Below are 18,650 nucleotides of genomic sequence, written 5' to 3' on the forward strand. Positions count from 1 at the left end.
AACAAAATGACTGCTTTGAACAAGCTTTAAGGTCAGAAGGTTTTCCAAACGAAAAACAACAAAGATTGTATAATTTACAGTGTTCTTCAGTGTTCTATTAGCCTACAGACTATTCGTAGCAGAAATACAGAAGATGTGGCCTGAAAGAGGGGAAAAAGGAAAACACCAAGAAATATTTCTTCTCGTGTCCATAAATTATGAAGATAGGTAACTGTAGAGGAAAGAGTGAAACAGGCTATACTGAAATTGGTTGTCTACACACAAAATATCATGATAAAGTATTTTTTCATTTATCTTTTTCATAATAAAGTTATTTAAATGAAATTATGGAGCATTTCAGGAAAAATGAAAATAACTTGTATCCATCACATAAAATAAATGATACTGAAAATGCTGTACTGACAACAGGATCTGAACTCCCAGTAAATTGTAACAGAACATTTTATATGAATATTGCACAAGATTATTACTTTTAGTCCAGAGAGTTTAGTATGTCTGCATATTATCTGTAGATAGGACAGCAATTATCTGTAGATGTGAATTTTCCTTTACACAGCATTCTTAGTCCGGGAGGCTTTTAAAAAAACACATTTATTTTGGCCTATTATAATGGATTAAAGTGAACCAATGTCTTCTAGCTTGGTATTGAATGGGAAAAGGAGAAAAACCGAGATCAAACTCAGTTAACTTGCTGTTTAGTTCCAAACCTTTCCAAAAATGCCAAGCGATGTACTTAGCCCAGTTTTAGCTTTTTGTATTACAACCTTGGCTCCTTTTTCTTTTTGAAGTCCTACACAATCAGTAATGCAAAACTACTGAATCATTTTGAAAGGGTAAAACAGAGTATCTGCAAAGTTCATTGAAAATGTTCAAGAGAAACTGGAAATGTGTACTTTTTCAGTTGTGGTTCATCTGGATAGATAGACTTTATAGATAGAATAGGTCTTCATGTTCAAACTGAAATAAAATTCAAGCTGATGGTTTCCCTTCCACAGACAAGCAATAGTAAGTTGTTAATAGTTCAGTTCTGACTTAATGCTTCGTTCTGAAATAAACACTTTTTTTTTTGTTTTTAATTTTCTCAGTCAATGCATTTCTAAGCTAAGCTAACAATTCAGCGTAGGCAGAGGATGTGAAAAACCTTCTCTTTTATTCTAGAACACAACTGCTTTCAGGAGACTGCAAATAAAGAGGTTTCAAGTGTAAATTAGGTGCTTTTGTTTATTATGTGCTTGGTTTATATAAAATATACATAAGGCAACAGGAATGTTGCAGATAAGAATGGATCTGGGGGTATTATGTGTGTGGGTTTTGTTGTTTTGTGTTTTTTGTGTGTTGTTTTTTTTAAATAGCAAATGACTAAGAGGGGCCACATGGTGAGATTTCTGGGGAATAAAACCATAATAGCATCAAAATCGTATAAAAGGTTTGTATTTAAATTATACAGATCAGCTTATCAGAACACTGTTAGTTCATCTGGAAGGTTTTTGACTGCTGTCTCCAAGCTCAGAATTAACATAATCCACTTTAAATCCATTCTAGAGTCGCTTACTAATTATATATATATGGAGCTCAAGACCTTGCCCTTTTAGCATCTGTTCAGATAAAGCACTGAAGTCTTATTAATTTGAAGGTCACTTGCAGGTCAGGATTTAAACTAAAAAGTTTTGCATATCATACAAATACATCATTCCATGAAATATTTTCCTTTAAAAACATTCCATAGATTTAACTCAATGCTGAAGATTTTTACATTATATCATACATTATCATATAAAGGTGAAGACTGTCCATTTAAATATAAATGAGAAGCATTTTCAGTGTTATTTTTGTCATATAAATGTAGCAGTCACCTATCTATTCTTCTGAGCTAATCTTGTAAGAATATGTTTTCCAAAACAAATCTTACAAGTTTTGAAACCGAAGATAGAAGTTTGAAACAACAATGGAGATCATACAATAAGACTGTACTGAACTGATCCATCTTGTCATTACTGCCAGAACACTGTAAAATCGATTGATCAGACCTTTAATAACATCTCCACTATAAAAATGGAAACTTCTAAAATCAGCAAAAAGTGGGACTGAAAAACAAACAAACAAAACCAGGAGATTTTTTAACAGTGGAGTGTCATTTGGAGGCAGATATGAGAATTACTGTAACTTACTAAAAAAGCTCCACGTTAAATAGAGCAGTCAAGAACTGACACAGGATGGGAGCAAGATGAATTCAAAGGCTGTGTATTTCATTGAGTAGAAAGCATTTGCATGCAAGTATTTGTGTACAGAAATGTACAGTCATGTAACTAAAACTTCCCATTAAAAAAAAAAAAAAGAAAAGAAAAGAAGAGATAATCTTGAAATTCTCACTTTAATTTTATTAAGAAACAGAAAGAATCTACAAAGAAAAAGATGTTATCTGAATTGTGTGCTTCCTTCGGAGACAAATACTATATATCCCTCTTATTACATTTCCATTGATTAAATACTCAATATTTTTTGTTCTCTATCAAAACAAAATAAATTTAAGGGAGTTGATTAGAATTTTTCAGTAATAAGAGTCAAATTCACACATTGAAAATGCAATTGAAAATATGTCACCTTTCACTACACAAACAACTTTTTTATTTCTAGCTGTCTTATAGTTGTCTTTATAATTCAACACCTGATTTTTAAGGTTCTCCAGCATACTAATGTTAAAAGTTGCCCAAAGGATAACCAAATTAGAAGATCAAGGCACCGCTATTCTGAAACTTCTGGATAGTGACTCAAAAGTTCAGTATTTCCAAAAATCATATGGAAGACCTCCTGTGTGAAAAAAAAAAACAAAAACAAGTTCTATGGAATACATTTTTCATCCATAATGATGTGGTAGGTGTCCATTCTTTAAAACAGTAATTATCAAACAAATAATATTATGAAGATGGTGAGAAAGAATGCAGCTTTCAGCACAGTAACGAATGCCTATTTTTAGGGTGTTTCTTTTGTTGTTATTGTTGTAGTTATTGTTCTGTTTTGTTGTGGGGAAGGGGGTTGCCAGAAGCAGGATGCCACTGGGCACTGATATGCAGTTGGTAAAGTCCAGTGCTTCATTTTGACATCACTCCAAAACAATGCAGAAAAACAAATGAGCATCGCTTTTTATCTGCTCTATCTTCCCTTGTCATACAGATATGAGAACCAAGTTATACATGTATAAACTATGAAGTTTCCCTATTTGTATTCTCCATGTCTTAACATTTATTTGAATGCATGGAATGTTTATGCAGAGAAAGGTTGCATGATTCTTAGTGAGCCTTAGTAACCTAAAAGACTAAATAAGTCTGTCTTTTCCACAGTTCAGAAGAAGGTATAGCAAGGTCAGAAAATAAACCCAAGCTTTTCAGGGCAAAAAGCTCAGTCTGAAAGACCATAGTCCTTCCCAGAACAGACTGAAGAAGATTCAGCAACAACCTTTGCAGATTTAATCATTTAATTATTTTCATTTTGTGTTGGGAGTGTTTGTTTGTTTGTTTGTTGTTTTTAGTAATACTTACTGTGAAAGAATTTTTGCAAAAACACCAGTTTTAACGATTCCAATTAGACTGGTCATCCACAATCACTTGAAGCAGCTCTTTCCAGTGAAATGTATCAAAATGAGAGCTCTTTCCAGTGAAATGTATCAAAACCCAAACACACGGGCCATGCCAACAGAACTATATGAAATATGTAATGACCTTATCTCTGACTTAAAACTAAAGGAAGTTCACTAGGTGTTCTGAAGAGCAGTGGACAAACCACGCCTCTCCCTTGTGCTTCCTCCTCTAAGACTTTAAACCCTCCATAAATCTTTCCAGCCAACTGTGTCTGTTTAGAGCAGATTCCTCAATTATTTCCTCTCAACTATAGTTCTTGTCAACTTGTGTTATGCATGGCTCAGGAAACAGATAAATAGGATACAGATTCTTTCACCTCTAGGTCATCAGTTCAAACATAGCCCATGTTGGTAGTGACCAGAAGTTGCTACCAATCGATGACTTTTTGGACTCCTCAGTAAAACTTCATTCTGTCTGCATAAAGCAGAATGTGTTCCAGACCCCAAATCCCACATTATCTTGAGAGGTGGCCATCAAGAAAAAAAGAAATGGAATTCCAATTTTTATTGTAGAACAACTATTCTCTATAATATAGAACATCCACACTTTCTTCTTCCCTTTTTCCAAATATTAGAAAGGCTAGTTTGACTCATAGTGTCACATTTAAAGAAAATGGAATAATGAAATTATATTCTAAAAGGCTCAAACAAACTCAAAAGAAAAGAGGTCTTCCCTCCCCCCCCCCTTTTTTTTTAAACCAATGAAAGCTTTGCTGCATTCACAAATCTCAGTGAAAGCTTATGTGAAAAATTATGTTTGTCCAAAATAAACACTCCTATAATTTTGTTAAGTCAGGCATTGTGAATGCTTGTATCTCTGACTCTTCCAAGAAAGCCTCACAGCAGAACTTAGGAAGGGCAGTTTTGAAATTCCTTGTACCTGTACACATCAGCTGTGAAATCTTAGCACTAATGCTCTGCATGTCCTTGTCACTGCTGAACCACTTAGTGATAAAGACCAGGACACATTCACCCTTTGGATTTGTTGCCTGGTAAGCCACAAGGAAATTATCATTTGAATTAATTGCAAGTTCTATGAAATATCCACCTCTAGGCTGTATTATAGAAAATTGTAAGTCACAGGCAAAGTAGTGACCATACCGTAGCTAATGAGATCTATCTGAGCTGGAGCAGTAGCCTGCAGCACAGTCTAAACCTTCTGTACTCCATGTGATTTCAAGGCATGGTACATCAAAGCTATGGCATCTCCACTTTCCCTTAGATCTTTTTATGGTATGACAAGGACATGTCCAAACCCCTCAGTTCAGTGTATCATCATTTGGCTTGCAACATTTAAGATTTCCAGTCTAGCAACTCCTTCCACAGGAAAATTATGAATGAATCTTTTAAATAATGAAAATTTAGTTTTAGATTTAACAAATACTGATGCTTTTCAGAAAGCCCATCAAATATCAGTGAACTCTAACTGCAAATCTATTTTGTAAACAGAGTGAAAACGTTAAAAGCCATCTGCCATTTTATCTCACTGAAGTGATCTCTCCACGATGATGTTAGGAATTATCATTTCCCTCACAATTTTAAAGCCAGAATGATGTTTATTTTGCCCGACAGATCAGTGGAATGGTAGAATGTAGACCTTGATCCTAGTGTTTCCAAATTTTCAACGTGCAAGAAGCAGCACACTCTGCAGACCACCTTGCACAAGGCAGCAGGAAGTGGTGCAGCTCAGGCAGCACACCCTGCACTACATTCTCCAAGCAGACTAGCAGGGGCACCGGACTGTTTACATCCTTTTGCTGAGCAGCTCCAAAAATCACTGCAACGGCATGCTGCCAGCTACTTCAAGCAAACGTCAAGCCAGTGTTTTGCTCAGAAGACCTTGTGTATAGTAGTCAAGCTGGTGAGATCTACCACACTGGGTCCTATCCAGCAAGTTTTGATTGTAATGTGATACAGCAAAAGCCATAGCTATTAGTTTCTCCTCAAAGCACTCGTATTTCTGCAGAAAACCTCCTCCACAGTATGTGTGTACAAGTGTCACATACCACATTAATTGATGATGAAGATGTATCAGATTTGCTACAGTGCTGCTGATTAATCTGGTGCATAGATCTGATCCATTTTGGACATGTCTGCACACAGGCTTTCGAGCTGATTTACTCATACACAAAGGCAATTGTTTAGGATATTTAAGTGTCCAGCAGTATGACAAGAGATGTTGCCTATTGAGACCACAGAAATCCAAACACACAGTCAAAAAGTACTTCCAGATTGCACTGCATACATCTGACTATGCACAAATGGTTCTAAATGGAGACAGTTCGATCCAGACAGACTTGTTAACAGGAGCTCCCTGCAGTGGTGCCAGGAGCACACAGAGGCGATGACAATGACCGCAAATCCAGCAGGGAAGAGAAAGAGCAATCAGTGTGACTGGGGCTGCATGAAGCGCACCAAGGGACAAAGTGGCAATGATCCTGTAGAAAGCAGGAAGAAGAAAAAGAAGAAGCTGTATTCCTGGGGTGTGCGTGCATGAGGTACAAGGTGGCAGCAGCAGCCCTGTGGGACAGGATGACAGCTGCAGGGAGGCAGGGGCAGACAAGAGGCTGGGGAGAGAGAACTGGGAATAAAGGGGTACAGCTGCAACGAGCGGCGCTCAGAGAAAACGGAAAATGAAGACACAACAGAGGAAGGTGCAACTGGTGAGGTACCAGTCAAAAAAAACCCTATAATACAATTTTATTTTTATTATAGAATTTTATTTTTCATTATGGTTTTGATTATGTTTGCTTTTTTTTTTTTTTTCCTTTTCAACACTGATGAAAAAACACAACACTTTCTGCACTTCATTCTCATAGTTCTACATACACAAAAAATTAGCACAGATACCAGACAGATCTGAGGAAAAATATATGGAATAAAATGTCCTTTTTTCTTGGATTATAATTTTGATTTAAATGTATTATGATAAATTAAGCAGATATTAATGTACACTGCAAAGGTCTTTACTCCCTAACAGTTGTGGTGTTCTTGCATTTTAAACTGTTTCAAGTATTAAAAAATACTTTCTATTTCACATTTTATAAACTTATTTTCACTGCATTTAATGCTTTTTTAACTAAACATTACTTTTCATGGCAATCGTTAAGGTCCCAGAAGTCTTTATTTAGTATAACATTTGTCCACTTGTACTGACATTCTTGAAACATAGACAAGATATGAAAAGACTATTCATACCACACTACAGGACTTAGAAAATTGACTTGTCCGCACTAGTTTTTGCTAATCTACCGGTTTATTTACAAACATATTTTGCTAAGAAAAATAAATTCACTCACCTTTTTACATTCATCTGTTCTTTTAATTTGCTGTACATTTCCAGCACTGCATAAAAACAAGCAGATTAACCCATGGATCTTATTGTGGCTTTAGTTAATAAAAAAAAAAGGCAACGTATACTGTAAAGAACAAAATAAACCACAGAAAAGGATACGCTAAATTTGCCTTAGTCGATTCCTGCTACAATAGAAATGTAGTAAAACTAGCAAAACAAAACAAAAAAAAATCTAGAAAGCAGCTAAGGCAAATAAAAAAAATGCCAATATCTTAACAGCTTTCAAATGAAAAAACAATTAAGATTAAACAGAATAGCAGACACTACATCATTTGTTCACTTGTTATGCACCATAACTTCAACTGTATTACAAGTTTATGTCCTGTCTCCATTAAATGGCAACAGTACCATCTACTGTAACCATAGCAAGTCAGCAACAAGACTTAACGAAGGAAAGTTCTCAAATCTGTTTTACACTAATATTACAAACATTATAGAGCTAGGTGTAACCCTACAATATCACCTTTCTAAAACACTTTTTAGAGCCCTTATGGTTTATTTAAAAAAAAAGACTGCAATGACACAGATAAAAGATGTTCAAATGGACTCATCAGTATTTTTCACAGAACTCAAACAGTAAAAAAAATTAAGCAACAAATTTATTGTTTACCATATTAAAAGTATGACTGCATTTGAAGCTGTATGTGGCTACATTGTTTGCATCATTTATATCTGTCTCAATGTCTTCTCACAAAGTGACATAATTACCCTATGTCAAACACTGTAAAGTTGCGGAATCTACATGCAGACAGCTTTCTAAAACCCAGCAATCCTTCTGCTAAACTGGATGTTACAAGAACACAACTTAAAAATAAAATTCTTTTGCACTTTGGCTATTTTGACTTACTTTTTGCCATCGTATTCAGCTATCTGGCACTCACCTGGAAGACACAACTGTAGTTTTTCCACAACTGTTGTAATATTCCGTTGTTGAACTCTACATCGGATGATTTCCTCTGTTTGGGCTATCACCTTGGAGTGTTGTTTTTTTAAAAGAAAATTACAATTAAATTATGCAAATAAACTTAATTTGCTACAAATATTCATAATGCCCATATAGGAAGCACCATTTTCTCACCTCTTTCCCAGCATCCTGAAGCCTTCGGTTGGTATCAGTAACTTGGACCTTAAAAATAATTTCACCTTTGTTAGACAAATATGCATATATTGCCCTGATGTGACTGCTCACCCTTGTAATCAGATCATGCTTCATGAGAAACTTAGAACAAAGAAATGCAAATTCAAATTAACTCTACAGCTTGAACTTGAACTTTTGATCGCAAAGGGCTTTTGTTAACTTCAATTACTTATGACAGTTCTTTCTAACAGATTCTGTGGCAAACTTCTCAAATTTACTTGGGATTTTTGAACTTTCCTTGTTTCTGTAGGTCTGTCAAACAATTCAAATCATTGACCCAATTGACCACTGGTCCCTTTTTGATAACCTCAATGAGCTCTATGGGCCATTCATTGTCTGTAAGAAATGGTGATTGCATTTTATGGTAATTAAACATTCATACTTTGCTGAATGCAAACACTGGGTGGTTGATTAACATCAAACGTGGAAATCTCCAAACCACAGCAACATTTTAATGCTGCAGGTGCAGGCAAAGCTCGACCTCAGATTTTCCCACATAGTAAGTGACTCATTAGGTCATCATAATAAGGAAGCACATTCTAGTTTATTAAAAATCTCATTAATTTCTGAACAAAGATGCTCAATGACCTCATTGACGCTGTATTTGGTCTCTTGTTATCTGAATATCCTTTATATAATGCTCTTCTAATCATAACCTCTGATGAACTATGCTCATTCTGTCTGGTGTGCATATTTTGCTCTCAAAAGTGTAAAGAGAGCTAAAAGGGACGGATCTCATAATTCACTATCCTCCATTCTGATTTGTGAGTAAATCTTAGTTCTCATTTCTAAAGAAAACTGCTAACTCCACCTACTCTCCTACTCATTTCCAGAGTAAATAAAATGTATTTTTCATGAATAATTGCAGCGTTTTTATTTTTCCATTAAAGATTTGAAACCTTCTAAGGTCTGACATATAAACACATGATCAGAAAAAGCAGGCCTACAAAAACAATACTGGTTTTGCTGATACTTTAGCCTTTGTTGTTCTTTACCATGTGAGAAAGCCTTTAAGAAATGGCAAAAATAATTTTGGTAACATGTTCCGAAAACATACATTAAAAACAAAACAAAACAAAACAAAACACAGAATTGGACCTAATAACATATTCAGCTTTATAAATGTATTACTGGATCAGACAACACAGTCCTTGTCACAAGTCCCAGGTAATCCACTTTAAAAACAAACAGAACTGTTGGAAATATCAGGGTGTATGTGATAGCCATGAAAATACTATTCTTCAGTAGAAAAGTCAAGTCCCTTTTCCTTGAATTCAAAGACAATGATACAAAACACTGAGAAACTAGTTCCTTACCTTTAATTTTTCTGCGTCAGCCCTAACTTTAAGAAGTTCTGTAATAGCATCCACAAAGCCCTGATGGTGAAAATTGCACATCTTTTCTATCTCCCTGTCATGGTTACGTATGCAGGCGTCTAGTTTTTCCATAAACCTCTGATGTGCATTTGGCTGGTCATCATATACAGACCTGTTAAATACAAGTAAGAAAATCAGAGTTTACTTTCCCACCCACCAGTTAAGTGCAGTATGCAAGAATCTTTATTGAAATATCTCTAAAATACACAAAAGCATGCAAACTTGATGTTATGGTACCATCATTTGTGATGCACTCCACCAAAATCAGCATTAAAACAAACAGATAGTGCAAAACTGAGAACAGAACCCAGCCCTTATGGCATTAATCCAGGTGCTTAACCAGTTACATCATGGTTGACCTGAGCCTCACTGGTCTGTTGTTTATGCCCTAATGCTCAAATACGGGTACAAAAGATTCAGTTTCTCTGACCACTTCAAATAGCATGGATCACTTTTCCATCAAACTCCACTATTTCTTCAGTATAAAAAAGTGCAAACATACAAATTTGCTCTTCTAGTACTCCTAACAGCAGTTATCCAGCAGTGCCAGTGTTGGGTACTCGCAGACAGCGTGACCCGAGCAGTGTGCTGCTATGGCCAGATGCCCAGCCACCCTGTTCCCCTCCCATCCTCCAGCCCCCTCAAAACATGTCCTAAAGGAAAATCATGATATGCGCATGCCTAAGGCTGCTACCTATATGGGATCTAACTTTCAGGAATGGCTAAAATGATGCCTTTTGATTTATTTTACTAATTGGTTGAGTGCTAAACATAGAAACCTCAAGTGGGAAATATGACTCCAGAAGTTACCAGTGTAGCCTGTTGAGCTGCATCAGAAATAGAAAGCTGCAGGGAAAAATACTCAAGCATGAGAAAGAGCAAAGACAACTGTGGACAATTTAAAGCTTTAGACTTAGTAGAAGAAGCAAAAAAGGGGTATTACAGAGAACTGCATTCCGTAACTGCAACTCCTAACCCTATACCTAACCCTTTCCCAAGAAGGAACCCTAATACAATTGAACCTGAACACCAAAACTTATCCCTAACCGTAACCAAATGCTACCTCTAACACTAACTCTTAACCGTAATGCAAGCACTAACCTAAACACTCACACTAACCCCTAACTTTAACCATAATCCTAATCTGCTACCCTGGAAATCAAAGGTATGAAGTCTCCTAAGAAAGCGAGCAATTCAAAACAAAACAAAAAAAAAACACAGGAGATTGAAGACCTCAAAAATGCCGTTGTTTTTTTTTTTTTAGCCTTTAATTTCTCTCCATAATTGCAAAGATTTCTCCATAAATGTAGAATAAATAAATAGTAACATGAGGGAATAAAATGGGAAAAAGGTTGAAGTTCCAAAGGTCTCACTGCTGTTTGTGGGAGACTTCAGTCTGAAGTTCAAAAACGAGGCAACAGTAAGCAAAAGTCTCTAAAACTCTCAAGGACAGGGAAAGGACTTCCCTTCTGGTCTTCTTGCAGAAGTATGACTTCCCATAGTCAAGATCCTCTTTTCTAACCAGACCAGCTGGGCTCCACCAAGGTCTGGGGTCATCACCACCTGGTTCAACAAACCTATGGCTGAGTGTCTGCTAAGAACTTGACCTTTCAAGGAAGACTGAAAAGAGACTGTAACTAGATTCTTGATGCTTTTTTAGTTCCTTCTGACCTTGGGCAACATATTGAGAGAAGCAATTGAAGTTACAGAAATAAGAAAGGTAATACGTTGTCCCACATGGTGAAGGAAGATAGTTCCAGACAGCCTGCTTGCTCTAAATATTTTCTCATTATCCATGCAATAAAATATTCCGGTTTGTCTGATAAATCAACCCCTAAAAGTTGCGAGGATTATTCTCCTTTGCTTCTGATAGGAAAAGAAGGCTAGCACGCTGAAAGGCAGGCTCTTTCCTCCTAAGAGCAACAGTGGAAAATCCAAAGTTGTTGACCCATGAAATGAATCACAAAGGGGGAAAAAAAATGCCCCTCACCCTTTCCACTGCTGCAGTTTGAAATGACAGCTGGAAGGAGCAAAAGTGTCACAGCCAGCCTCGCTCCCCGAGGTTCCTGGCAGGCTGCCTGACAGGAACACCTCATGGCTGCCCAGGGCAGCCGCGGTGCGAAGGGCTGGGCTGGAAGATGGAAGCGACCCACACCTGCGGCCTACTGCGGCCCAGAGGGGGGAGGAAGCTGCAAGCTGCATGGCACTGGGTGAACCCTCGCTGGGCAAGCTGATGTTTTGCATCTGGAGAAATTGGGAGAGACACGTGGACTACACTGCCTCTAAAGATATGGGAAAGGGGTGAGGAAAAAGGTTCAACAAGCGATGTTGGAGTGCTCCAAAACAGCACAAGCTGGTTATGTGAGCTCTGCTCTGGCTCTACAAGAAAAGGGTGAGAGGTGTCGAAACCTGCAGGGTGGGCAGAGAGGGACACCTGCCTTCCTGCAGAGCACCAATTCTGGAGAAGAAATAAAAAGATTAGGAGGACCAGAGGCATCAGATAGTGCCCTCACAGATACTGTGCATGCATGAGCTCCCCCAGAATGTGCTAAAACGGAACAAGCAAAAAGCTCTCTTTATTACTGCTGCCTTAAGCCTTTTAACAGCAGGAGGAGTCTCAAAGTTTAGGTCTCCTTCCAGTGTTCTCAAAAAATAAAATAAAATCAAAAAGGCCAAAAAAAAGAGGTATCATTATCACAAAAATAGGGGACTTCTCTCTAGCACTGTGTACTCAGTTGTCAACATATTTGTAAGTGAAAACAGTAAAACACAGTAGACTAAATATACCTAAAACGAGAACAAGACAGTAAAAAGATGGAGGAAGGGGAACTCCACAGCTGCGTTTGTACCACCAAAGTTTCTGCTTGTGGTGGCAGCAACACACTGTCTTTTTGGACCTTGTTATTGCCTGGTGACTGCAGTGCATAAAATTAATATATAAAAGGTCAGATGTATTATCAAAATATTTAATTCAAAACCATACAGTAAGTGTTTAATGTCAGGAAACAATATCAGTACACTGACTTAACCACAAGATTACTCTGCCTTATTAAAATAAGGGTAACTATTTTATGTTCTACATTATACTGCTTACTGGAAGGATACTAACAAAATTATGACCTAAATGATAATCTGTGATCTACACCAATAGTTTAATGGAGTCCCTTAAGATTCACTAATGGTATAAATTCCATATTAATTCCAAATGTAAATAGCTCCACCTTGTGGGAAGAGTAACAAATCAACCCTCTTCAGCACACGAAGGAAAAAAATCCTGAGAACTGCCTACTTTTAAAGAAATAAATCACAGTATTTAGAAAAAAAAAATCATACTTTGTGTCACAATTCCCTGATATCCATGATAAGTAAGAAAATGAATTAAAACGCTCCCTAACTTTCTCAGTACTCTGCACTCTTAGGACACTATACACATGCTACTTCAGAGGCTTAGAAAGAAGTCTGACCTAAAGCAGCAGTATTTAAGAAGTGTACACGTACTTGAGAGAGCCGTGCCACCTCTGGCCATGGACTGAAATTACACTTTTTCTCAAAACTGGAAATAGAACTGAGGAATGCATGCCTGATTTACCCCGTAGGTAACCCTACTACAGTGTGGTTTATTTTTGCTCCTGAAGTTTATTTGCTGCGCACACATTTTCAAAATTGACCTTGATGTAGCTAAATAATTACGAACTTTGAATAATTATTTGAAAGTTATGGCACTGCAAGCAATTCCAATAATAATTCTGTGCTTTTCAGTTCAACTCTCAAGAGAAATCACCATGTGCATTTGGGCAATGTGCAAGCTGCCAGGACAGGGCAGGTGCTACCCTCACTCTCAACAGATGGGGCAAGCTGGGCACCCAGGAAAAGCACAAGCAGAGGCAAAGGATGTTCTGTTAATGAGTGTAGCAGGTTATTTGCTCCCAGAACTCTGTCTATAGACAGAGATTACTTCTGAATCATCCCAATAACTGGACAATATGAGTCGTATCTATTTGGCTACAGGTAAATACAAGATAGTGCAAAAAGTACTCAAAAGATGGGAAAAAAAAAAAAAAAAACAAAAAAAAAAAAAACAGAGAAAGACAGACTTGGAAGGCAGCTTAAAAAAATTGGTTTTAAATATTATATCGAGGTAGAGCTTAGTACAGTGCAGTAGTAAAGCTTTCTGTAATAGTTCAATGCTCACAAAGATTAAAAAAAATATGTAAAGAGGGAGAAAGATCTCTCTCTCCCTCGCTGACTCCATGATATTGCAATAGGGTTATTTTTGCCCAGGTCTTTTCTTACCAGCTGGACTGAAGGGAGAATGATGAGCATAAACATACTTGAACTCAGGTCTCAAATAAATGATGGGAAAAAAAAAAAAAAAAAAAAACACATATGCAACCATTTACTATTAAAATCAAACAAGGTTACTGGACACTTTAATAATAACCATAAAACAACTTCTTAATTTCATTTTTAAACTGAAGCACACTAAGAAAAATATTTAGTACGTCTCATTTTTTTGTTTGTTTACCTGCAAAAATCTACTGCAACACCAGAGGGCACCATTCCACACACAAAAATAACATCTGCTGAGTAAGCAAAAAGGCTAATCTCCAGAGAGCTAAAATTCAGCAAAGAACTGTTAACATCCAACCTGCCATGAATTCCACCTGACCCTTTATGATATATAACCCTCATATTATCCATTCCATTATAATGACAATTTCCATCATATGCGTTGTCACTTTGAGCTGCTATCACAGATCTCTTCACAGATGGTTACAGTACAGCTTCAAAAACCCATTTCGGCTAGAGATGCACATAGATCATTTCTGTCAATGCAGCCAGGATGTGAGCCATTAAATGCCCAACTGCAAAGTGGATTAAAAAAAGGTCAGCATTTCACTAATGTGGGGAAAAAAAAAAAAAAAAAAAAAAAAAAAAAAAAGCTACAGGCCAAAGAAAAATAATGATTAATTTAATACATTGACTGGACTAGTGGAAAGGTAGGCAAATAGGTTAGGAAGTGTAAAAGGAGAAGAGTTTAAAAATATTTTTGAGAAATCAGCCAATACACCAAATTTCCTTTTCACCCCTCCCATCAGTCTCCATGTCTATGTCATCTTCCTACTAGAAAATGTGGATAATCGGAAACCTGAAAACAACTTTCACTGTCATCTACCTGGTGGGAGTTTAGCTTGGAAGAGTGAATTGCAAGAGTAATCAGAATGAGAAATGAGATAGTTTTGTCCTTTTTATCTATGGCAATAGATGTAACTAAAAAAAATGGTAGCCAGAACTGCTCAACTACTCATTGTTCAGGTAAAAATGAACTCAAAAAGGAAAAACAAGCTAACAAAAAAAAAAAAAAAAAAAAAAAAAAGAGAGACAGTGAAAGAGAGAAAGAGAAGTTCCAGTCATTCATAAGCAAATAATGATTCAGAAGACAATGTAACTTCCTGGTTGGTGGTAAATAATTGTCTATGAAAAATCATTATTAACACAGTCAAATAGACAAACATCCACTTTGGGTTGCAAAATTTAAAAAAGCATTATTTCTCCAAGTTTTTTGTTTTTGTTTGTTTGTTGGCTGGTTGGTTGGTTTGCTTTACATGGGTGATGATTTGATTTTTAATTACAACCTATATTCAGGAGAAATCTCTGAGCTTATGCAGCATTACCGGAAGTTTTTCGAGTGCACAATTCTCTTCCTAGTAATGAAATTACTTATAATAACATGTTCTAACAGCAGCAAAGATTCTCAAAAGAGACAGTTTATTTAAAAAATAGCAAATACAGATATCAGAAAAGAGAGAAAATCCCACCTATCTTTTTAGGGGACAAATTACAGACTATGAAAATATATGGATGAGTTTGATGAGCAACAGAACTCCGGGAGCAAACCAAAGGCTGAAACACATCTGCACACATTACAAGTACTCAAGTATGAAATGCATTGGGACTCTCAAATATTTTCAGTTCTTATTTTGACCTACAACAAGCCCACTCCGGCAGAAACATGATGCTTTCCCTCACTTCTCCATCCATTGTTGTGAGCTGAAATACCCAGGCCAGTGGGTAAGCAGCACAGAGAAAACAACAGTTCTACTTCTCCAGACACCAAGTTTTCTGCACTCCATTTCTGTCCCGTTCAGAAGGTGGTGAGGATGCAAACTGAAAATGCTGATGTTAGTAATAATTCATAAAGTTGGGGTAAATGTGAGGAGCGGGACTTAAGCAGAGAAAGATGTGACTGAAGTTCCCCAGCAGGGACAGTGCGGTGGTTTGGAAGGCAGCAGCCCCTCGCGGATGACATGCCTCCTTCCACCATTTTCACAGCGGCCAGCCCATCCCGTCCTGTCCCATTTCTGGGAAGAATTGCAGGTTCCCCACCCCTGCCTGCATTGCCACAAAGTCTTTCATTTCCTGATTACACAAGACACATGAAGCAATTAAAAACTGTATACACACATTCCTTGCTGTATACTGATAACCATTAGGTAGGTGCCACATCCCCATGAGTGCTGTAACAATAATGGGAATTACACACATCTGCACAATAGGCGTACACGTTTGACAGGGAACGTAAGCCTAATCATGCAACTTCCAGAACTGCAAAGGATGCAACAGAAAAACGTTCATGCATAGAGCTTCAGACTTACAAGTGTAGGGGAAAAATAAATTTTGAAGTGATTAAAGTGAGTAGTTAAACCAAGGCACACAAAAAAAATTAAAAAAAATAACAGCCCTCAAATGAACAAACTGTGCTTGTGAAAAATCATGCTTTTAGAATTAATATCTTGCTAACAATGCTAATTTTGAAAGGAGGCCAGATAAGTTCCCAACTAGCTCCCACATACACATTGCAAGAGGTATTCAAGTAGATGAGAAAGAGAGAAACTGAATAAAGATACATAATAACACTTAATAATAATAAGTCAAATTTGCATGATGAGTTCAGTGGAATCTATGCAAGTGCAAAAAACTGACCATGCAAATTAAGATCCTGCCCTTAGAATAGAACTGTCATTTTGACTCTAACCATGGCATCCCTAAGCACGATATTGTATCACATATTCAATTGAAGCTGCAATTTCACAGGAAACACTGCAGAAATTTCCTTTGTCCTGCAATATACAAAGATATTTTCTGTTTACACAAACTGCAAACTTTGTATGGATTTTTCCATGGAGTAATTTCATATAGGTTGCTGCATACACCCTTAAAAAGCTTTATAAAATAATGTCCAGGTGTTTCCTGTAATTCAACTAGAGTTATGGTAATAAGCACATTTCTTAGAACCTAAGCAGACTTTCTATGCCAGACACTACCTAGGGTCCAGTTCTGCCATCCTTATTTATAACTACCTCTCACCACTCTATTTAAAAGATCATGTTACATGCCAGAACAATGCACAACCAAAGCTATGGCCTAATCAGAGAAAAGATTTTATTAATCTTAGTTTAGCTGGTATGCTTTACTTGCCTGGTTTTCCTGTATGTGCAGTTTCTGTGAATTGTTCTCACTAATAGTATCCTGTTTCTATGAGCAGGAAAGGGCTGAGTACAGTTTGTTAGTTAACATTACTTCCTATAACCAGGGTCCATATTCTGTAGTAGCAACACTACGGCAGTCATTGTTCATTCTGGATAAGCAATGTAGGACGCTGATGGCTGTTAATGGACATCCTCTGCAGTGAAACATGAACTGATAATCAGCAAACCCAGATTTGCAATAGACTTCCTCCTTCCTGTTTTTACACTGCTGACCAAGGAGATGCCTCTTCCTGCTAAGCCTTTGTGCTACTTACTGATGTATGAAGCAAGAAACTGAAAAACAAGTGCTGTACTACTATTTTTTTCCAAATTTGTGTTGTAATAGTAGATTAAAAAACAGCAAAGAAAGTGCCAGCCCCACTCACTTCGGTAATAGCTATTGACACATAACAAAATGCCAAGTCTGGCCATCTGCTTCATGTGCCTAAACGAATACAGCAGACATAGGTGGAACCAACGCTATTTCATAGCAAATAAAATAGGCAACTCAAGTCCATAAAGCAATATTCTTATTTTCCCTTCTTATTTCCCCAGACTGTAACATAAATTGCTCCATTTTAGGAGCGAACAGAGATTCATCTAGAAATGAAAAGTTTAGCTTCTAAGTTGTTTTTAAAGATCTGATCAGACTTCTATTCTGTATGGTCCAAAAATAGCCATCTATTACAATCTACAACTAATCTGCTTTCTTTATCTGCAACACTTTAGACATAACCTTCAAGATAAATACATACCAATTGTTTCTGTACAGACCTTGTGAGATATATGAAGGTTCAACAGAACATTTAAGGTAACAAAGGCCCACAGACATAACTAGGATGTCTAGGTTATTTACCTCAATTGGCTTTGTATATCAACACCACACAGATGTAAATACATTATTTTAGGAATCAAGAAGTTTCAGATTTAATAAAATATCCAATAATTGAAGTTTTACACAAAATTGTGTTAAGAATGTATTATTTTCAGTCCAGGGCAAGCCAGGTAAAAGGATGCATTCTTTCTATAAAAATAAAATGATTCTTCTCACACAAATCCAGTCTGTATTACATATTCTTGTCTCCCAGGACCACTGAAGAAAATGGAAGATGACTTTTAATTCTCAGTTTAATTCAAAAGACCAACTAAAATTAACAGAGCTTCTCTCTGCTGAGTAGCAAGTAAAAGCATGTGTTAACTGACTTGTACTAGTATTTGTTAAATTGATTCTATGAAACTTACTCCAATAGTCCATCTGCTTGATAAACAGACTAAATGGCAGAAAAAAATGTCCATTCCTTTGAGAAAGATAAAACCAACAACTCACTGATGACACATTTCAAAAGGAGGGAGTGCATATTGGCTACCTGCTTACAATTCCCTAAAGTCATAAAACAAAACAAACATAATATAAAACAATTATGTTAACTTCAGCTTGAAATTAACCTAAGAACAAAACTGAAAACACTGCCTCGCCGATATCAATGGGGTAGAGATAGTTCAAAGGCACCCTAAGCATAAGGAAGTTGGCAAACTGTGAAAGTCCCAGAGACAGCTGCTACCAACAGAAACATCCAATGTTCTGTAATAGAAAGGAGAGTAGAGGGTATTAATATTC

At 36.8% G+C, this 18,650-nt stretch overlaps 1 protein-coding gene across 7 annotated transcripts in view; it reads right to left on the reverse strand.

Moving 5' to 3' along the window:
* EXOC6 (exocyst complex component 6) overlaps positions 1-18,650 on the reverse strand; it is a gene marked incomplete at its 3' end in the record, with an annotated part of 92,634 nt that overhangs the window by 63,839 nt on the left and 10,145 nt on the right. For all 7 annotated transcript variants that reach the window (XM_084290007.1, XM_084290005.1, XM_084290002.1 and 4 more), the window contains exons 2-5: positions 9,444-9,615; positions 8,068-8,115; positions 7,871-7,961; positions 6,934-6,979 (exon numbers count right to left, since the gene is read on the reverse strand). In XM_084290007.1, the coding sequence (XP_084146133.1) occupies positions 6,934-6,979; positions 7,871-7,961; positions 8,068-8,115; positions 9,444-9,615 (357 nt within the window). The remainder of the gene's footprint in view (positions 1-6,933; positions 6,980-7,870; positions 7,962-8,067; positions 8,116-9,443; positions 9,616-18,650) is intronic.

The sequence above is a fragment of the Netta rufina genome (assembly GCF_964035555.1).
Source record: "Netta rufina genome assembly, chromosome: 7".
Classification (NCBI taxonomy): Eukaryota; Metazoa; Chordata; class Aves; order Anseriformes; family Anatidae; genus Netta; species Netta rufina.